Source organism: Sus scrofa, chromosome 2 (assembly GCF_054392235.1).
Source record: "Sus scrofa isolate SSC_HxYL_T2T_F1_AM1 chromosome 2, Sscrofa_HxYL_maternal_Yorkshire_Landrace_v2.0, whole genome shotgun sequence".
In the NCBI taxonomy this organism is placed as follows: domain Eukaryota; kingdom Metazoa; phylum Chordata; class Mammalia; order Artiodactyla; family Suidae; genus Sus; species Sus scrofa.
In genome coordinates this window covers 94,343,442-94,366,489 of record NC_139384.1, presented here as the reverse complement: position 1 = coordinate 94,366,489, position 23,048 = coordinate 94,343,442, and the positions used below count along the sequence as shown (strand labels likewise).

The 23,048-nt window shown below is 39.2% G+C and overlaps 1 protein-coding gene across 17 annotated transcripts in view; it reads left to right on the top strand.

Annotated features, from left to right (window-relative positions):
• Positions 1–23,048, top strand: part of FAM169A (family with sequence similarity 169 member A) — a 74,850-nt gene that overhangs the window by 24,550 nt on the left and 27,252 nt on the right. For 12 of the 17 annotated variants that reach the window (XM_005661485.4, XM_003123704.5, XM_085013828.1 and 9 more), the window contains 3 exons: positions 533–618; positions 2,688–2,859; positions 20,564–20,743. In XM_005661485.4, coding sequence (XP_005661542.2) covers positions 533–618; positions 2,688–2,859; positions 20,564–20,743 — 438 coding nt within the window. The remainder of the gene's footprint in view (positions 1–532; positions 619–2,687; positions 2,860–20,563; positions 20,744–23,048) is intronic. The other 5 variants (XM_085013835.1, XM_085013833.1, XM_085013836.1 and 2 more) reach the window with 1 other exon arrangement.

Here is a 23,048-nt window from a genome sequence, read left to right as displayed (position 1 = left end):
AAGTTTATTGAAAGATAGTTACATGAAGGAATTTTTTAAATGACACTTTATTTTTTCTTTTTAAATTTAGGGCCACACGCACAACATATGGAAGTTCCTAGGCTAGGGTTCAAATTGAAGCTGCAGCTGCCAGCCTACACCACAGCTACAGCGACGCTGGATCCGAGCTGCGTCTGAAACCTACACCACAGCTCATGACAATGTGATTATTCAACAACAATCCTTAATGCACTGAGCAGGGCCAGGGATTGAACCTCATGGATTCTAGTTGGGTTTATTACTGCTGAGCCACAGTGGGAACTCCCAGGAATTTTTAAAAAGAAAAATTTTCAAACTGTAAATTTAGGGAAATAAAATTCTCAGTCGCTTATCATTAAATGTTTAGTGAGTGAAATAAAATAAAAATGGTATAAATGGGGCCACATTGTATTGTAAATTATGAGTATATTTAAAGGCACCTGTGTAAGCCTTAACAAATAGTAATATTGTATAGCTAAGACCTACATGTTAATAACCATGTATTCTCTTTTAGCTGTGGCACTTTACCTTGCTGATCAGTGGTGGGCTATTGATGATATTGTGAAAACATCTGTCCCTTCTAGAGAGGGGCTTAAGCAGGTAATAAGATCCTGTAAATTTAAAAGTATTTAAGAGGCCGTTTCACCATATGTTCCCCATAAACAGTGACAGGTTTTGAAGTTGTTGAGCTCTGTTCCACTTTAGTATAACCAGGTTATGTTAAACCCATAGAGTTTTGTTGTTATGGTGACACTGGCACTTAGACTGGGCTGCCTTGATTTTATATGAAAGTGCCTGAGAACTGGGGAGGCAGAATGAATATCTGTGGGTTAGTTGAGCTGTAGTTACATCACTTTCAGCTTCTGATTTTCTTTTTGATTGGGAAACAGCTTCTTTTCTCTGTTTGCTTAAGTTCACTGTCTCTAGAAAAGACTGACCAGGAAACTTGCTTATCTCTAGGGTCTTTTTGGGTGGTCTCTTCAGGATTCCAGACCAGTGGAGTGGGAGGAAGCTCTTGAGTAGTGTTCTGTAAAACATGGTCCTTTTTTTTCTGTTCCAGTCACAACTTCATCAGTTACTTAGAGGAAGACATAGTGGGTGGGCATGTTCTGCAGCCCCAGTGCTAAATGGCAGGACCAGTCTGTAAAGGCAGAATTAAGGAACAAAGAAAAAGATCTAACATGATGAAAATAAATTAGCGAGAAAGGTAAAGTAGTTATCTGTGGGTTTAGAAAATTGACTGTACTTGTATACCATGAAGATCAAACTAAAACAGCAGCACAGGTGAAAAAGATGGGGCTTCGTTCAATTAGAAGTGAAATCAAGATAAGCAAAAAAGCTGATAAAAACCTTAAGATTACAGGGAAAAGCCCCATCATCTTCAGTGTTTGTATTTTTGTAATATCTGCAAGCCCAACATGAAGAGAGATCTTGGCGATCTGAAGCAATTTCAAGGGAGAAGACTGGAATGGCATGAGTACCCCAAATTATATTTAATTAGTCTTTTCCTTTGTTTAGCTTTGGTATGAAACTTAAGGGCATGTCAGGACTGTCTTTCAATATTTGTAGACTGTGTGGGTCCAGAATATCCAGGTATGGTTTTGGAGAAAGATTTCAGCTCAGTATGAGGAAGAGTTCTATGCTGGTCAGAGCTGTTCAAGAAAGCCATGGGTTGCCTTGTAAACACGTGAGCTTTGTCATTTCCTGTGGTGGTTGGTGTTGGAAACCCACTACCAGGGAGGCTTTGGAGAGTAAGGTGTGTATGCCTAATGCTTTTTATCTCCCTTTACCTAATTAATGGACATTGTTGTTTTTCTTAAAGGAGACTTGAGGCGGAGGGAACAGATTTCATGGACAGACTCTTGTTTTTAGCAGTGAAAGATGCCCTTGGGGAAAACCCCACTGTTCGATGTCAGACAGTTGATGAGCGGGTCCCTGTGACCATGTGGCCCTGACTTACAGGAATTGGGCTTCTGTTTCCATTCTGTGATCACCCTAAGTTTTGTTTTCATCAGACTTCCCTCCTGCCGCTGTCATCCCTCATCTGGTCTGGCAGAGGGGTGTGTATGTGTGTCAGGGGAGACAGGTACTCCTTAAAGTTAGACAGCAAAGATACAGCTGTAAAATGACCATTTTTACTTGGAAAAGATGAGATTCCTTCCCCAAGAGCATAATTATGGCTTTGTTTATCAAATGAGACAATTGTTTTTAAAGTCTTCAGGGGATAACATGAAGTCTTTTTTCCCTTTTTCCTTTATTTTTTAAAAAATGTTTAGGCTGGAATGGGTGCAAAAGAGTTGAAGCACTAGAGATGGAGGGGCAGCAGTTAGAATAGGGGAGACCTGGGGTCTGGGCAGCCGGAAGCAGAAAGAAAACACTCCTAAAGAGGAGGTGCTGGGGATTGGTATATTGAAAACCTCTTTTGCCTGTTTTAGAATTTTGGTGGAGGCATTATTTCATGCATAAATGTTGTCTATAGAAATGGGTTGTTTTGGTATGAAAGACTAGTCTTATCTTTGTGATAATAAAATGGCTTACAAATCATTTTGAATGTATTCAAAGTGCTTTGAATGTCAGTAAGAGGTATGGAAGCAGGGAGCAAGGTAAACTGCATCTCTGAATTGATGCATATTATAACTGTTGTGCCTGGTGTCTGACTCTCTTTGTAGGTGAGAACTCTTGGGGAGAGAGTGGTTCTGTATGTTCTCAATCGAATTATTTATAGAAAGCAGGAAATGGAGAGAAATGAGATCCCATTCCTGTGTCATAGCAGTACTGATTATGCTAAGATTCTGTGGAAGAAAGGAGAGGCCATTGGGTTTTATTCAGTTAAGCCTACAGGTGAGTCTTTAAAAGTTATTTAAAATATATATTATGGAAACCCAGTCTTTGGACCCCAACTGTATCAATGTCCCTTTTAAATTACTATCTAGAGTACACATTGAGATGATTTTACTCAGTATTTCTTGGGCGTACTTTGATTCTATAAGTGAGGATTTGTTAGGAAAGTCTTGGAAAAAAAAAAAATCAACCGTTTGACAGAGAGGAAGATTTTCCACTTGTGGGGGGAGAGTTGTATATTGAGCCTCAAATTTGTATGTCATCTTTCCCTCCCAGGTCCTTCCCTTTAGTTAAAGGTTCTTGTTTTACTTTGATTCCTGCTGCTGTCACTGCTACTGGCTTCCTTAAATCCTTTGTGTACCTGTGGACCAGATGCATAGCCTTTTTCTTCCAGTGCATTTGATTCTGCCTGACATATCAAAGGCAGCTTTGCTAATCACCATGGAAAACAAAGCACTTTAATATATTTAGAGAATCCAAACAGCTTTGAAATCATTAATCTTGTAAAGTTTGGATTTCTCATTCCTTGTTCTATCCTATTCCTGAAAGACTAGTGCAGCTTCGTCTTGTTTTGCCTGTTCATCCTTTTCCCCAGAGCTCCTGGAGCCAGACAGCTCCAACCTGCTTACTCCATGTACACACATACCTCACCCCTTAAAACCACCACATAGCAGTGTTGGCCTTGTTCTGTACCTTGACCGAAAGATCTTTCACAGAGAACTCTCACATTATTTTTCTGTCATTTTTTTTATCTCAGACTTTCCAAATGTAGCTCTTTTGGTCAGATACAGTTGAAAGATCATATCAAATTCACTGCTGAATTGAAGGGGACAGTGTGACTAATACCTTAATCACATAACTAGGACATATTTAGGATGAGAATTAGGACATGTAGTCAATAAAAGGAAGGTCACTTTTTCTAAAGAATTAAAAAACGGTGGTCTGTAGTTCTAAATGGTTTTGCTGTTTAGTAAATACTTTAGTTCTCCATTAATATGCTGTTTTATTCTTGTGAAAATTTGAAGTAGAACCAATGATTTATGTAACACCAGAAAGCGATCATACAGAGGCAGAATAATCAAGTTTATTCAATGGAAGCTTAGCGCTGCCTTGTGTAAAAAGCATCACTTTGTTGTTAAAATGTTTTCGTAAGTTTGGGGCTGGAGTCTGGTTAATTACTTTGTGCTTTATTTTATACAAGATAATTGCTCTGGGAACTGAAGGCTTTTGGCTGCAGCAGAGTTTCCACCTTGAAACTAGCTCATAGACTTTTGCAACACATATGAATTTATACTTTTTTATTTATAGCTTCTTTAGATGAACTACACACAGTGAGTAAAGGGCAGAGCATTCCCCTTTCAGTATCTCTGATCGGTATTTGATTCCAGGACTGGTCTCCTCTTTGTTTTATTTGTATTTGGGGTTCCTCCTCTTCTCTGGACCTGGCTTCTCTTTTTGCTTGTTCTGGTAGTCGACTCGATTTTCTGTGCTTGAGCTTCCGAGTGCTGCTTGTCTCTCCCTTTTAGCACCTTCCATACCTCTCTACTAATGGGCTTACATCCTTAGTCTTTATTTCACTTCTTTCCCACTGTAAGCTCTGGCTCTCATCTACCAGATAACAAAGGAATTAGTTGTGCCTTTGAATCAGTAACCATCTGATTCATTCCTGAAGTATTTTTTCTACAAAGGAAACCCAGACATAAAATATTTTGGAAAAATTGTCCAAAACAGATATTGAAACACTTTGTGATAGAAGTGTTCCTAATATACATACCAGGAAAAAACTGTACCAGAAGCAAAGAGATAAAATCTTTATGGCATACATTTGTTGTTGAATGAAAGCCTTATGGAATCACCTGTTATGTATGATTTTTGAATTAAGTAGCAAATCAACATATAGGGATATTGGTTGGAACATTAAAAATAGCCTTGATGTTATAAGGATACTATTTATGAGGTCAGCTCCTTTAGAGTATATTGAAATTCAAGAAACTATATGTATTTCTTTTTTTTTTTTTGCCTGAAATAAAGACATTACTGTGAGGGATTTATAGTTTGCTTGTTTGTTTGGTTTTAGGATTAGGTAGATGTCAGATCATTAGAAATAGTTTTTAGGAAATCATTGTGTGCTACCTGGCTCATAACCCTAAGGGAGCTGGAGGAATTGAGGAACATCACTGTGACAAGATTTTCTGGTACTTTCTACCGTTATTAAGCACTTATATCTAAAAAAAATAAAAAATAGGAACAGGAATAATGTTGAACCTGTCTTATTCTGGTAGTAAGTAATATTCATTCATGGACTCATAAACCGAGAAGAAAAAAAAGGTAAGCTCCATTTATTTCATTTAAGAGATGTTTTCAGTTTTCCAAATGTATAATATACGTGTGTTTTGATCCATCATGTACTGATATCAATTATAATGATAACTCAGAATTTCTTTTGGTACTTAGAACCTTACGGTTACAGGAAATTTAAAAATATATATTTATATACAGTTATGTTTTTGCAGAGAAGAATGATTAGAAAATCAGTATATAATCTGGGTATAAAAATACATTACATCAGGAGAGCAGTCTCTAGTATGAGCATCATAGAAGTTTAAGGGAGAAAAGAAGAATGTGAACTTTTTGAGGGTTATGCAATGGTTAGTTCAGTAGTAAAGGAGTAATTTGTTCAATGGATGATGACAGTTAATCAAATTGGTGATAGTTTTTAGGGGCCATTTAATACATTTAAAAGAGGATTAAAAAGGATGATGTAATAGTTTTAATTTTTCTTTTTTTTAATTATTAAACTTTTTTTTTTTGGTGTTTTGTCTTTTTAGGGCCGCACCTATGGCATATGGAGGTTCCCAGACTAGGGGTCAAATTGGAGCTGTAGCTGCCGGCCTACACCACAGACACAGTAGTGCTAGATCTGAGCTGTGTCTGTGACCTACACCACAGCTCATGGCAACACTGGATCCTTAACCCACTGAGCAAGGCCAGGGATTGAATCCGAAACCCAACGAACTAGTTGGGTTCATTAATCACTGAGCTACGATGGGAACTCCCAGTTTTAGTTTTTCTTTAACCAATATTGTTTGTTAATTGAAAGGGGAAAAATAGTAAATTTACATAGAGAATCCTGGCAGAAACAAATGCTAACTAATAGATTATGATTAACCTCACCAGTAAGCATCATTAGAGACCCTGATTTATGTTATACTGAGGAGGGCATGACATCATTTCTGTGGTATTTTTGCCCGAAATGCATAACCTCAATTTTCTCTTGAGAAAACATTGGACAAAGCCAGACTGAAGGTTATTTTACAGAATAACTGATCAGCAACCTCCCAAAATGAGATTTCAGGATCATGAAAGATAAGGAAAAATGGAGGAATTATTGCCAGAGTTTAAGGAGACATTAAAATAAATGCAGTATAGAATCCTGGATTGGATTCTGAAACAGAAAAAAAGGACATTAATTGAAAAACTGGTAGAATTTGAATAAGGTAGTTTATGTTCACAGTATTTTATCAGTGTTGATTTCCTGATTTTGATTAGTGCTTTGTAAGATTTTAATGTTAGGGAAATGTAGGTGAAATGTATATGAGAATGCTTTTTGTATGTTTTTGTAACTTTCATTAATTCTAAAGTTATTTTTAAAAAGTTGTTAGAAAGTTAATACTGATAAAATGTTAGAAATTACATCCTTTGTAATTATTGACACTTAAGATGGAAATTTTAGATGTTATCAAAGATATGTGAATGCATGGTATGTATTTCAAAATTATTTAACAGTTACATGAGCAAAAAAGTTTCGAATTTGGCCAAGAGAAAAGATATTCTAAAGAGAGCAGTATAAATGGTTCCCCTGGGAACAGTCCCAGCTCATCATCAGCAATCCCCACCTTGCACTCTCACCAGCTTTTTAACGTCTCATTCTTAACTGTGAACGATAAGCTTAGGGAAAGCTGCAAATAAGAAAGATGGAGATCAAAACAAAGAATAAAAGCAATGTGGCAGTTCCCGTTGTGGTGCATCAGAAACGAATCTGACTAGTATCCATGAGGATGTGGGTTTGATCCCTGGCCCCGCTCAGTGGGTTAAGGATCCCGAGTTGCCGTGAGTTGTGTGTAGGTTGCAGGCATGGCTTGAATCCCACATTGCTGTGGCTGTGATATAGGCTGTGGCTGCAGCTCCAATTTGACCCTTAGCCTGGGAACCTCCATATGCAACAGGTGTGGCCCTAAGAAGCAAAAAAATAAAAAAATAAAAGCAATTTGGAAGGGACCAACAATGCAAAAACAAAACAATTCAATATTTTTAGAAGGAAGGGGAGTTCCCATCATGGCGCAGTGGTTAACGAATCCGACTAGGAACCACGAGGTTGCGGGTTCGATCCCTGCCCCTTGCTCAGCGGGTTAAGGATCCGGCGTTGCCATGAGCTGTGGTGTAGGTCTCAGACGCGGCTCGGATCCCGAGTTGCTGTGGCTCTGGCGTAGGCCGGCAGCTACGGCTCCGATTCGACCCCTAGCCTGGGAACCTCCATATGCCGCGGGAGCAGCCCAAGAAATGGCAAAAAGACAAAAAAAAAAAAAAAAAAAAAAAAGAAGGAAGGAGTAGTTATTCATGAAATGAGAACAAGATAGGTTTAAAGAATGTTCATTGAGCTCTTGGAAATTAAAAACTTAATATTAAGAAAGATAAAGTTGATGCTGATTAGGAAGGAGAGTAACCACAACCACCACCACAGCAAAAACTCCTAAATGATTGAAAATAGTAAGGAGGGAATTCCCGTCGAGGCTCAGCAGAAACAAGTCTGACTAGGAACCATGAGATTGCGAGTTTGATCCCTGCCCTTGCTCAGTGGGTTAAGCGTTGCTATGAGCTGCGGTGTAGGTCGCAGACATGGCTGGCATCTGACGTGGCTGTGGCGTAGGCTGGAGGCTATAGCTCCGAATGGACCCCTAGCCTGGGAACCTCCATATGCTGCGGGTATGGCCTAAAAAGCAAAAAAAAAGAGGAAATAGGAAAGAAAAGATAAAATTCAGAGGAACAATCTGTATAGTAGATGTTTGAGAAGGAGAGGACAGAGGAACTGGAAGGGAAGAAATCATCAAAGAAGTGCTTCAAGAAAATGTCTCAATTGTAGAACTTACATTTCCAAGTTTAAAAGGACCCATTGAACCGCCATCACAATGAATTAAAATAAGCCCATACTGAGGGAGATGACTGAAACTTTAGAACATCTGGGATAGAGTAAAGATTTTGTAAGCTTCCAGAGTGAAAGAGAATTTATAGAAAGGCTCAGCGGAAACAAATCTGACTAGGAACAAGAATCCTAATGTTTAGATTTCTCAGAAGCAACACGGAATACTAGAAGAGGAACAATGCCTTTAAAATACTGAGAGAGGGAGTTCCCGTCGTGGCGCAGTGGTTAACGAATCCGACTAGGAACGATGAGGTTGCCCGTTTGATCCCTGGCCTTGCTCGGGTGGGTTGAGGATCCCAGCGTTGCCGTGAGCTGTGGTGTAGGTTGCAGACATGGCTCGGATCCTGTGTTACTATGGCTCTGGTGTAGGCCGACGGCTACAGCTCCAGTTCAACCCCTAGCCTGGGAACCTCCATAAGCTGCAGGAGCGGCCCAAGAAATGGCAAAAAGACAAAATAAATAAATAAATAAATAAAATAAAATAAAATACTGAGAGAGAATGTGTAGATGTATGTGTGACTGAATCACCTTGCTGTACAGTAGAAAATTGACAATGCTGTAAGCCAGCTGTGATGAAAAAAAAAATCAGTTAGAAAATAGAGAAAATGATTTCCAAAATAATTCTATACCCAAATTAAAAATGAAGTATGAGAGTAAAAGAAGGAAACTTCTATATGGTCAATTAAAAAAAATTAAAAAAAAATTTTTTTTTTTACCTTCTCATGCACTGTTTTTCAGGAACCTGGTAGAGCCTGTGCTCCACTAAAATAAGGAAGTAAATCACAAAAGATAGCAGATCAGGAAAATAAGGAGAGAAAGACTGCCAAATCACAGCTGTGTAATACGGTTCTGCAGCTGCTCTGTCCACAGTGATAGCTACAAACTTTATGTGGCTATTTAAATGAGAATTAATTAAAATGAAATAACATTTAAAATTCAGTTTCTCAGTCATACTAGCCGCCTTGTAAGTGTTCAACAGCCATAGGAGGCTAGTGGCCACTACATTGAACAGAATAGATAAAAACATTTCCATCATTGCAGAAAGGTTTTTTGGATAGCACTTTTCTAGAGATTTACTAATCCAGATTGTAGTAGGTCAGAAAGCTCTGGGACATCAATTCAAGAGTATGAAGTAGCTCATGTGTTTGTACTTTTCGAGATAAGTTTTACAGTTATGGGAGACTTTGGGGGTTAAATATAAATGTAATACTAAATAGTGGTAAACTATTAAGGCAAATCAAAAAGCAGTGCAGGAAAATAAAAACAGTCATGGTATATACTACATGGCTCAGTTGTCAAAAGTGTGTGTGTGTGTAATGTAAATACTGAAAATTGATCTCACCAAAATTATAAATTACTATATTGGGGTAATAGGGCAGACATGTATAGGAATCGTGGTTATGGTGGTATTGGGAGTGGCATGTGTGAATGCATAGGAGAGCTAAATTCTCATCTTCCATACTGGGAAGTCAGCTGATTATACCTTAAATGGAAAAATCAAGAAATAGTAAGTTATTTAGAGATGTGAAAGCAAGATCAAAATGTTTGTTCTGGTGCATGGAAAGTGTGTTTGGATCAGGGAGGCAGTCACAAGACTGCTTTTTTCTCAGCAAGTCCCAGAGAGTTGTACTAAACAAAGTACATGTAAAACTTTGATTAAAGACAAAAAAGTAGTGAACATTGTCAAAAATGGAACTATACCCAGAGTTTGATCAGTGTCTACCACAAAACTAGCTGAAGTTTATAGAGCCTCTCACGGCCTATGATGATCAGGTCCACCTGTTAAAAGGACTGTGCTAAACAAGAAAACTGCTAATGAAAAAAATCTCAGACAGGTTTAAAAGTAAAACCACTTGTTAATTCAGTGGAAGTTTTGTTAACTGTCCTATGTCAAGAAATAGAAAAGATGGAATTCCCGTCATGGCACAGTGGTTAACGAATCTGACTAGGAACCATGAGGTTGTGGGTTCGATCCCTGGCCTTGCAGTGGGTTAGGGATCTGGCATTGCCGTGAGCTGTGGTGTGGGTCACAGACAAGGCTTGGATCCTGTGTTGCTGTGGCTGTGGTGTAGCCTGGCGGCTACAGCTCTGATTAGACCCCTAGCCTGGGAACCTCCACATGCCTTGGGAGCGGCTCAAGTAAAGGCAAAAAGACCAAAAAAAAAAAAAACCCAAAACCCAAAACAAAAAGACATAGAAAAGATATTAATGTGTATAAAGCAAATATCACATTTTAGTGTAGACAAGCTGAGAAAAAAAATTGACACTATCATTGGGTGCTATTTGGAAAATGTTCATTATTATTTGGCTTTGACTGTGAACCGCCTTGATCCAATTTGAAGACTTATGTTTTGGAAAAACTGCAATAAAACAACCATATGTGGGAAACACCGTTTAAACAACAGCTCCTTAAAAATCACTTTATTGACTCACTAATAAAGGGATTTATGATCAATACCAGGGGACATAGTTTTTCTAATTTCAGTTCGAGGTAATTTATAGTGGAAGCTTCCCCCCCCCCCCCCCCCATTTGCTAGTTAGCTTTCCTTAAACTTTCCAGCTTTTTCCCTGGAGCTATAGCTAAGATTTTACCTTCTTTTTTGGGCAGGTCACTCACTCTCTATTCATTGACATTCAGATTTCTGATCCTTTTGTTTTAAGATTATTTTAAAATAATAGTGAGGATTGATAGTACATATAGCTAAAGGCAAAACAGCAGAAATGTGTATTTGGGAAGAGCTGAGGTTGTATTTTAGGGCTTTAGACTGTCTAGTTTAATTCTTAAGGCACAGAGTGGAGGCATGGGGGAGTTCCACTCTACACTTTGGTTACCTGAAATGTATTTTGGGGAAATGAGGTGGGTGGGTACTTTGTTTTCAGGTCAAGTTTTAGCCATCTCAGAAAAGCACATGCTGGGAGTTCCCTGGTGGCGCAGTGGGTTAATCATCTAGCATTGTCACTGCTATGGCTCAGGTCACTGCTGTGACATGAGTTTGATCCCTGGCCCTAGAACTTCCACATGCCAAAAAGCACATATTTCCCAATAAGGTTTTTGTTTATTGGGGAGATAGGGCTGAGTCCATTCTCAGTGGAGACCCAAAGAGAATTGGTCATGGGGTCAACCTTCATCACACCAGAAATCTAGTGGATGAGACAGAAAACAATAGTTGCCTAATCAAAATTGAGTTTGATAAGTACTGTATTTGAGGTATCAGCAATAGCAGTCACTGAAGAATGGAGCAGTTAATTTTGCCTGGAGGAAGGCGTCACTGAGAAAGTGATATTTGGAGTTCCCGTCGTGGCGCAGCGGAAACGAATCTGACTAGGAACCATGAGGTTTCAGGTTCGATCCTTGGCCTTGCTCAGTGGGTCAAGGATCCAAAATTGCTGTGAGCTGTGGTGTAGGTTGCAGACGTGGCTCGGATCTGGTGTTGCTGTGGCTGTGGTGTAGGCTGGCAGCTACAGCTCCGATTAGACCCCTAGCCTGGGAACCTCCATATGCCGCAGGTGTGGCCCTAAAAAGACAGAAAAGACCAAAAAAAAGAAAAAAGTGATATTTAAAAATGGCTTTGAAAGGTAAGTAGGACATCAGTAGATAGAGAAGGGGAAAGAAAAGGAAAACCCGTAGTAAACATATGAATGGAGTATAAATATATGAAGGCACAGAAGTTCAGGGTGTATTTGTTACACCACCTTGAACAAGCTGGTGAGACTGCAGGGGTTGTAGAGTGGGGAGAGGTGAAGATGGAGGTCCCCTTGTGAAGGTTCTTAGATGCCATACTGAAGGTTGAAACTTTATCTTGTTGCAAGGCAGCTATCATAGAATTTTATTTAGGGGCAACATGATTAAATATTTTACATGATTTTTTTTTAGTACTCGGTGATGGATAGAGAAATTGTATTCTGAAGTCAGGGGAAGTCAATTAAAAGAGCTCTCTCAGTAATCCAGGTGAAAGAAGGACCAACACTAGGAAAGTGGAAACAGGTTTGATGGCGATTTCTGGATGGACTGAGTGGGGTAACTCCATTGTGTGTAGGAAGGAGAGGAGAGGAACCAGTGATGAATCTTGGTTTTGGCTTGGGACATAGGCGGGAAGCTGTTAATAACTAAGGTTGGAAATATTGGAGGAGTGGGTTTAGTAATTGTTCGTGTGTATGTGTGTCTTTTTAGGGCCACACCCATGGCATATGGAAGTTCCTAGGCTAGCCTTTGAACTGGAGGTTTGGTAATTTGTGTGTGTGTGTCTTTTTAGAGCTGCACCCGCGGCATATGGAGGTTCCCAGGCAAGCTTTTGAACTGGAGCTGTGGCTGCTGGCCTACACCACAGCCAGAGCAATGCAGGATCCGAGATGCATCTGCGACCTACACCACAGCTCATGGCAGTGCCAGATCCTTAACCCACTGAGTGAGACCAGGGATCGAACCCCCTCCCCTCCCGTCCTCATGGATGCTAGTTGGTTTTTTTTACTGCTGATCCACAACGGGAATTCCTGGGATTGGTAATACTTAAGTTCAGTTTTGACATGTAAGTTCTGTGTTCCTATGGGACATATACGTAGAAATACGTGATTACAAATGTAAGTTGAACCACATGGGGGAGGTGTGGATATTTATGTGGGCCACAGAACTAAGTGTTATCCTGAACTGTGGATGAGATCAGTCAAAACTTGTGTAACCTGGGTATGTGTGTTTGTGAATGTTGGTGTTAGGATATAAGGTACTGAAAGTAGCCTGAGATAATCAGACATAACTGTGGTGGGAGTCTGTCTGCAAAAGGTATTATCTGCTGAGATGCGATTGATTTCCTGAAAGTTGAAAAGGAAATGTTAATCTACTGGAGATAAGAGAAGGCAGAAAGTTAGCTGAGGCTGCTAGCTGTCTACCAAGTATTTGTGTTTCCTCTTCTATATTGTCATTGGCCAGCAGCTGTCCAGTTGTGGATTGTTTTTCAGTCTCTTTCACAACCAGATGCGACTGTGTGACACATTCTCCCCCCAGTAACGGAGAAATGATATGTTTGACATCAGATCAGAGTAGTTACAATGCCTTCCTTTTCCTCATCTGTCTGCTCAGTGCAGAGGATTCTGAAGACTTAGGGGATGGAGAAGCCACAAGATAGAAGGATCCTGAGCTAGTGTGTTACTCTGGTGGCCCCCAGTGAACCATGCATCCAGTATTTATGCCCTTGTATAGCCTGCTTGCGTCTGTGCTGCCCTGTAACTTGCTTTAACCAGTTTCTACTTGGTACTCTGAAAAGCTCTGCCTTAAGCCCCTCGTGAGGTGAGAAAGTTCAGGCAACTACACTGAAGAGGACAAGGCACCTGGCTGGTGGGCCCGGCAGTGATTCTAGTCAGCAGCAGGCTGGCTACTGCTGTGGGAGTGAAGCCATTTGGACCTTGCTATTCCAGGGGCCCATCTGATACCATAGGGGAGTTCCAGTGAATAATGAAATAATAAATTTTGTTTGAAGCCAGTATATTTTGGGCTGGTTTGTTAGGCCCTAATAGATAACTGAAAAAGTTCTTGGATGATTGTGAGTCAGAAAGTCATCCACTCAAAAATCAAAAGTGAAAAATTAACAATTCAAGTAGAAAATAGACAGAAGACATGAAGAGAGACATTTGACCAAAGAGGATACGCAAGTGGTGAATAATCATGAAAATGTTCAACATCATTGCCCATAAGGAAATGTAAATTAAAGCCAGCAGATGAACAGTTAAACAAATGAACTATATAGTACATTCATACCACAGTATATTACTCAGCAATAAAAAGAATGAACTAGTGATATATGCAGCAGTTTGGATACATTTCCATAGAATTATGCTGAATGAAAAAGCCAATCCCAAAACATTATGTTATGAATCCATTTATATAAAAGTGGGGGGAAAAAACTCATACAGGAACAACCATGTGGGACTGTTACTTAAAAATGAAGCATTTTTTAGGCTAAACTTGCCAGATTTGGCTTGTTAATACCAGCTAATGTTACCTTAACTGATTTATAAAGTATGAAGACTGTAATGAGAATACTTGCCTAGTGGTATATGACAGGGTCTCTTAAGTAAAGGTAATCACATTACTCATGTAGAATTCACTTTATGGTGTGGCCTCTGGAGACAGTCACACACTGATGGCCTCAGAAAGCACCAAGCCAGATTTTATGAAGGTGAGGAAAGGCCTATTCCTGGTTGGACGAGGAAGAAATGATGATTCCATGGAAAGAGAGAGCCACTCGATTGTGTGAGAATATCTCTTCTTGAATTTGATGCATAGATCCTGAATGGTCAAAAGTTATTCATTTATTCAAAAGTTAAACGTACCATATCAGTAGGGAAGGAAGGGGAGAGGGGGAGGAAGGTGAATGGGAGAAAGAGCAAGAGGGAGAAATTGAGAGATAGTAATAACAATTTTGTAAACTCGGTTCTCATGGAACTTCCATTTAAGGGGAGGTGATAGGAAGTCCCTGGTGACCTAGCGGTTAAGGATCCAGGGTTGTCACTGCCATGACTTGGGTCACTGCTGTAGCATGGGTTCGATTCCTGACCCTAGAACTTCCGCATGCCACAGCCAAAGAAAAGGGGGATGGATAGTGATGAATAGACAAATACACAATATGCTCTCAGGTGCTATGAAGAAAAAGTGGATTTAAAAGAATAGAGAGTAATGTTCTGGGAGGGTACTGTTTGAAATAGAGTGGTCAGGAGAAGCATCCCTGAAGGAAGTGAGGGAATGATGCCGTATGTGAAGTTTCCAGAGAAGAGGTTTTCAGGCAGAGAACTGAAAGGCCAAAGCCTTGAAGCAGAAGCAAGTTCAGGGTGTTTCGGAAACAGCCAGGAAGCCAGTGGGGCCAGAGTAGAGGGGAGTGAGTGATGATGGAGAGAGGCAGGTCTCCATATCCTGACAGGTGTGGTAGGTCAAGAAGTGTCTGAATTGCATTCTGTGGGTGACGGGAATCCGTTGAAGGGTGTTGAACATGGGATAACACAATACGATTGGCTTTTTAAAAAGGTAGCTCTGCTGTGTTGAAAACTACAGAGAGCTATGTCAGGATTAAGAGCTAAGCTAGCTAAGAGGCTATTGGTAAAAACCCCGGTGAGAGATGGTGGTGGCTTGGACAGAGGAGACAGAAATAGAAGGCATCATATTTGAGATAAATGATGAAGTTATTGCTGCACTGTTTCTAATGGATGAGCTGTGAATGAAGAGTCAAGGATGAGTTCTCAGTGTTTTGCTCTAAGCAGATGGTAGGATGGTGATGTCATTTCCTGAAAAATTAGTAAACTGGGGAGGAGTAGGTTTGTGGAGTGTATAAAAAATCTGATTATAAGTGGTTTATTAGAGTCACATGTATAAATTATTTTGTTTTATTTACATTTGTACAGCTTTATTGAGGTCTAATTATATACCGTACAATTCACCCATGTAAAGTATACAATTCCATTATTTTTTATATTCACAGATTGGTACAACTATCACCATACCCAACTTTATTTTATTTTTTATTTTTTGTCTTTGTAGGGCTGCACCCGTGACATATGGAAGTTCCCAGGCTAGGGGTTGAATTGGAGCTGCAGCTGCCAGCCTATGCCATAGCCATAGCAATGCAGGATCTGAGCCACGTCTGTGACCTACAACCACAGCTCATGGCAACACTGGATCCTTAACCCACTGAGTGAGGCCAGGGATCAAACCATTGTCCTCGTGGATGCTACTCAGATTCATTTCTGCTGAGCCATGATGGGAACTCCCCCATACTCAATTTTAGACCACTTTTGTCATCCCCAAAAGAAACCCTGTACTCATTAGTAGTCACTCTCTATTCCCTCATGGATACTAGTCAGATTTATTTCCCTGGAGCCATGACAGGAGCTCACTCCATTATGGTTTATTACAGGATATTGAATAAAACCCTGTGCTATAAAGTAGGACTTTGTAATTTATCAATATGCTAGTTTGCACCTGCTAATCCCAAACTACCAATCCATCCCTTCCCCACCACCCTCCTCCTTGGCAACCACAAGTCTGTTTTCTACATCTGCGAGTCTGAGAAAGAGACTCTTTTGAGTATGCCTTTGCCCATTTTTAAATTGGGTTATCTTTTTTTTTTTTTTTTAATATTTTCACCCCAGCTTTATTGTGGTATAACTGACATAACCAAAAAATTGCCCATATTTGAAGTTTACAGTTTAATGTGTTTTGACTTATGTGTACAGCTATGATAACATCACCACAGTCAAGAATAATGAACATATCTGTTATTTCCAGAAGTTTCTTTGTGCTACTTTGTAACCATCCCTTCTCTTTATTTGTCCCCAAAGCAGACCCTTCTCTGCTGTCTATTATTATATATTAGCTTACTTTTTCTGGAAATTTATAAAATAGAATCTTGCAGTAGGTACATTGCGGGGGGAGCTGGGTTCTTTTAGTATAGTTATTTTGAGATCCATCCTGTTATAATTCGTATATCATCAGATTCACTCTTTTGAAATGATTTTTTTTTTTGTTTTTTTTTTGTTTTTTTGCCATTTCTTGGGCTGCTCCCACGGCATATGGAGGTTCCCAGGCTAGGGGTCGAATCGGAGCTGTAGCTGCCAGCCTACACCAGAGCCACAGCAACTTGGGATCTGAGCCGCGTCTGCAACCTATACCACAGCTCACGGCAACGCCGGATCGTTAACCCACTGATCGAGGGCAGGGACCGAACCCGCAACCTCGTGGTTCCTAGTCGGATTCGTTAACCACTGCGCCACGACGGGAACTCCTGAAATGATTTTTAGTATATTGGGAGTTGCATAACTGTCACTACTGTCTAATTCCAGGATATCACCTTAAGGATTCCTGTACCCAGTATTCATCACTCCTCATTTCTCTTACCTTGGAAACCACTAATCTATTTTCTGTCTGGATTTTGTGTGTGTGTGTGTGTGTGTGTATGTATGTGTGTGTATGTGTGTGTGTCTTTTTACCTTTTCTAGGGCCACTCCCAAGGCATGTGGAGGTTCCCAGGCTAGGGGTCTAATTGGAGCTGTTGTTGCCAGCCTACGCCAGAGCCAGAGCCACAGCAACATGGGATTCGAGCCAAGTCTGTGACCTACACCACAGCTCATGGCAACGCTGGATCCCCAACCCACTGAGCAAGGCCAGGGACCAAACCTGCAACCCCGTGGTTCCTAGTCGGGTTTGTTAACCACTGCGCCACGATGGGAACTCCTGTCTGGATTATGTATTTCAATTTTTTTTTTGGCTGCGCCCATGGTAACTGTAGACTACAGTATTGTTGACTATAGCTGTAATGTTACCTAGCAGAACTTAACTCATTTTTCACTATTGAAGCTTTAAATTCATTGATTAACAGCTCATTTACCCCTCACTGTACTCTTGATAACCATTGTTCTGCTCTCTGCTTCTATGAGTTCGACTGTTTTAAATACCTCATATAATTGGAATCATGCAGTATTTGTCCTGTAGCTGGCTTATTTCACTAAGTATAATATCCTCAAAGTTTATCTGTTTCATCACATACTGCAGAATTTGCTTTTTTTTTTTTTTTTTTTTTTAAGGCTGTATATTATTCTGGTGTGTGCATGTATCATATTTTCTTTAGCCATTCATCCATCCATCAGTGGATATTTAGGTTGTTACCGCTTCCGGGCTGTTGTAAATAGTGCTTTAATGAACAATAGATTGCTAATATCTCTTTGAGATCCTGATTTCAATTATTTTGGATAAGTATCCAAAAGTGGGATTGCTGGATCATATGGTAGTTCTGTTTTTAGTATTTCGAAAAACCTTCACACTATTTTTCATAGTAGCTGTACATTTTGCATTGCCATTAACAGTATACAAGTGTTCCAGTTTTCCATGTCTTTCCCAACATATGTTGTCTTTTTTCTTTTTTTTTGATGTACTCAGTTTGGCAGATATGAGGTGATACCTCATTGTGACTTGATTTGCTGTTTTCCTGATAATTACTGCTATGGAATATTTTTCTGTACCTATTGGCCATTTGTATGTCATTGGAGAAATGTTTAAATCCTTAGTCCATTTTTATTTTTTTATTTTATTTATTTTTATTTTTTTATTTTTTTGTCTTTTTGCCTTTTTCTAGGGCTGCACCTGTGGCATATGGAGGTTCCTAGGCTAGGGGTCTAATCAGAGCTGTAGCCACCGGCCTACGCCACAGCCACAGCAACTCGGGATCCGAGCCATGTCTGTGACCTACACCACAGCTCATGGCAACACCGGATCCTTAACCCACTGAGCAAGGCCAGGGATCAAACCCGCAACCTCATGGTTCTTAGTTGGATTCGCTAACCACTGCGCCACGATGGAAACTCCCCTTAGTCCATTTTTAAGTTGGGTTTTATTTGTCTCTTTATTATTGAATTACAATTATTTTTCATGTATTCTAGATAAAAATTCCTTATCATATATATAATTTGAAAGTATTTTCTTTTTGTGGGTTACCTTTTCACTTTCTTGATGGTGCCCTTTGAAGTAGAAAAGTTTTTAGGGTTTTCTTGTTTGTTTTTTAGGGCTGCACTTGCGGCATATGAAAGTTCCTGGGCTAGGGTTGAATTGGAGCTGCAGGTGCCAGCCTCTGCCACAGCCACAGCAACACCAGATCAGGGCTGCATCTGCGACCTACACCGAAGGTAACGGTAACACCGAATCCTTAACCCATTGAGCAAGGCAGGGATGGAACCAGCATCCTTATGCGTACTAGTTGGGTTCTTAACCACAACAGGAACTCCAAGTTTAAAGTTTTGATAAAATTCAGTGTATCTACTTTTTTTTTTTTTGTCTTTTTGCCCTTTCTAGGGCCGCTTCCGAAGCATATGGAGATTCCTAGGCTAGGGGTCTAATTGGAGCCGTGGCCACCGGCCTACGCCAGAGCCACAGCAACTCCGGATCTGAGCTGCGTCTAGGACCTACACCACAGCTCACGGCAATGCCGGATCCTTAACCCACTGAGCAAGGCCAGGGATCGAACCTGCAACCTCAGGGTTCCTAGTCGGATTCGTTGACCACTGCGCCACGACGGGAATTCCCAATGTATCTTGTTTTTATGTGTCACTTTTGCTTTTGTTGTTGCAGCTGAGGAGGCTTTTCCTAACCCAAAGTGATGAAGATTTACTGCTTTTTTTCCTTCTAAGAGTTTGTAGTTTTAGCTTTTACATTTATATTTATGATCCATTTACAGTTAATTTTTGTATCTGGTCTGAGGAAAGGAGGTCCACTGTCATTCATTTGCATGTGTGGATATCCAGTTGTCCCATTCATTTGAAAGGACGATTCTGTTTCCATAGAGTTGCCTTGGGACTACTATTGAAAATCAATTGACCATAAATAGGAGTTCCCATCGTGGCTCAGTGATTAGCAGACCAGACTAGCATCCATGAGGACGTGGATTTGATCCCTCATCTTGCTTAGTGGGTTAAGGATCCAATGTTGCTGTGAGCTGTGGTATAGGTCGCAGACATGGCTCAGATCCTGAGTTGCTGTGGCTCTGGCACAGGTGGTTGGCTACAGCTCCAATTGGACCCCTAGCTTGGGAACCTCCATATGGCATGGGTGTGGCCCTAACATGACAAAAAGGAAAAAAAAAAAAAAGAAAATCAATTGACCATAAATAACAGGTTTTGTTTTTGGAACTTCTGTTGATCTCTGTTTATTTTTTTAATTATTTATTTATTTATGTTTAGGGTTGCTTCTGCAGCATAGGGAAATTCCCAGGCTAGGAGTCTAATCAGAGCTATAGCTGCTGGCCTGCACCTCGGCCACAGCAATGCCAGATCTGAGCCTAGTCTCTTAAACCTCACACGGATGAGATATTTTTAAAAGTATATTCACAGCAAAAAGATTGCTGACCAGCATTTCTAAAACAGATGTATCCATTTAGTCCTAATCCATGGCCCTTAAAATCTTGGAGAAATAATTCACTTCTTTGCTGTCATTAAATAGCTAAAAATGAGACTGTACTCACTCAGGAAAAATGTAAAAGGAAAAAGGTGTTTGTTCAGGTGCTAAGGTTGGAATTAGGTGCTTTGTGTATTATGTTATATCCAATCATCAAATACTCCTAAATTTGAAAACTTAGTAGTCAATGAGCTTCAAAGTTGTGCAGGTCTGTGGACAATGACATGTATTCAGATATATAGTTCATCAAATGGTAATAGTTATATTACCATTAAAATGTAATCATATTAAAATGTAAAAGATGTATAGCTCTTATCATCTTGTCTTATATTGAAATGTAGAAGATGTATAGCTCTTATCATCTTGTATACAGTATATCTAATATCTAGAAAGTATTTTATATTATGCAATTTATATATATTTCTTTAACATTTTAAATGTAAGAAAAAGTGGGTGCGGCCCTGAAAAGACAAAAAAAGAAAAATTTATCTTAGAAACACTTAACTCATGTTCTCTAAATGTATATACATATATGGCCCTTTAAATGTGAAAATTGTTGGGTTTCTGTTTTATGACTACAGGAAGCATATGTGCCTCGTTTCTTACCCAAAGTTACCAATTGCCAGTTCTTGATACGATGTTTGTAAGAAAGAAATACAGAGGCAAAGACTTTGGCCTTCATATGCTGGAGGACTTTGTTGATTCCTTTACAGAAGATGCACTTGGCTTGCGGTATCCACTGACCTCTCTCATGTACACAGGTAATTAGATTACATTTTTGTAAGTTATGGTTGTCTCAGTGTCACTTCTGATTTGTTTCTGCAAAATATTATAAATGTACATAGATCAGTATTAAATAAATCATATTCTTTGGCTTTCTAGGGCTTAATTTTGCAAATATGCCTTTAACTTACATATATGGCATTTTGTGGGTGTGATAGCTGTTTTTTAAAAAAAAGGAAATATAATCCACATACCATAAAATTCACCCTCTTAAAGTATACAGTTCATTTTTTAAAAATTATATTCACAGCTATGCAATCATATTCACGCTCTAATTCCAAAATATTCTTATTAACCCGCAAAGAAATTTTGCCCCAATTAGTAGAATTCCCCCATTCTTCCATTCCTGAGCAACCACTAATTTGTTTTCTCTCTTTTGGAGTTACCTATTCTGGACATTTCATACAAATGGAATTGTATGATATAATTACATTGAAAGCCCTTTGTGTCTAGCTTCTTTGGTTTTACATAAATATTTTCTTTTTTCTTTTTATTTTTTGCTCTTTTTGGCCCCACTTGCAGCATTTGAAAGTTCCCTGGGACAGGGATCGAACCCAGGCCATTGCAGTGACACCAGATCCTTAATCCACTGTACCACAGGAGAAGTCCCCTCAATGCATTTCTTAGACTTTTAATATATATGTGTATATCTGTCAACAATGTCAGATTGCTTTACATATTTAGAAACATTTATGTAAATGATATGTACTATATGAATTCTTCTGTTGTTTGCTCTTTCTGCTCATCTTTATGATTATGAGATTCATTCCTGTGGATTCATGTAGCTCTATTCTTTATCTATGCTGTTTAGTATCCATGGTGTGAATATATTGTGTTTTAAAAACTATTAGTGGATCTATATTTGCATTTATGTAGAGGCCATAGCACTATTTTTTTTCTTAAGTAAGATTTAACCTTGGAAAGTAATTTATTTGATAACATTTATAAAATATAATTTACCGTTGATTTTAATCAAACATCAGATATTTATTTCCACTGAGAAAATATTTTTGTTCTAAGTTTCCTTCCCCTTTTTAATATGAAAAATCCAGAAAACAAGGAGCAAATATTGCATGCCCATCTGGAATCATATTTCTCTCTGGACCCATACATGAGAATGGAACAAACCTTGTATAACCTTGGATAATCTAAAAATGGATTTTCCTCTTAAAATATAATTATGGTTTTACTGAATTTGGGAAAAAATGCAAACACATATACTGCAGGCAGAATCTCTTATCCCTTATCCTTTTCTAGGATTCTAATGATAAATAAATTGAATACCAAATTAACCAAAGGTGCATATGTATTATGTAAGATATTCACTCCTATTTTAGTCATTGTATGTCAGAGAAAGGACTTGGTATGGCCGGCTGGTTTTCTCCAGCTTTCCCTTCCTAATAGGTTTGGAAAATACAACCAGAAAACATGAGAAATACTGTCAAATAGATGGGAAAAAAGTGAGAGAATGGTATCCTGGTGTCCTAGTGTACAGTGTCCAGATGAACAAATGTTAAGACTTTGCCATATTGGTTTTCATTTGTTTTTCGGGAGACCTAAACAAAACACTGTGAATACAGTTGATGTTCTCTTTGGATGCTGCCCTAATTCCATTCCCGCTTCCTCACCAGAGGAAAGTGTGTTCCTTCAATTGGTGTATCGCCTTCCCGCCCATGGTTTCATACTTCAGTCTGAGTCCATAAACACTCTGAATCTTTAGTTAGTATGATTTTCTATTTTAATAAATGTATATACAGTTTTTTAGGTAATAATTTTAGATTTATTTTGTATATATTTATATTTAAAGAGTTACATTAAATTTTGACACTTTCAAAATATGGATATAACTTAAATAGCATGGAAGTTCCCCTCATTTGCCCCATCAGAGGTGTTACCTGAAAACTGGGGTCATCTCTTGGTGGCTGTTAAGCCAAAAGACATTAACATGCCAGAGAGTAGAAGAAGGAAGGATTTATTCTCTGCAGTAGTGTCTCCTAAACAGTTTTCTGGTGATAAAAGATGTATAATATTTATCACTTTAACCATTTGTAGGGGTATAGTTCAGTGGCATTAATCATGTTCCCAGTGCTGTGCACCCATCACGTTGATACTAAAACATTTTCATCATCTCCAGGCTGAACTCTTGTACCCTTGAGACAGTAATTCTCCTTTCTCCTCTCCCTCCAGTCTCTAACTTTTTTTGTGCTCTCTGTCATGAATTTGCCCACTCTACACACCTCACCTAAGTGAATTTATATAGCATTTGCCCCTCTGTATCTTAGT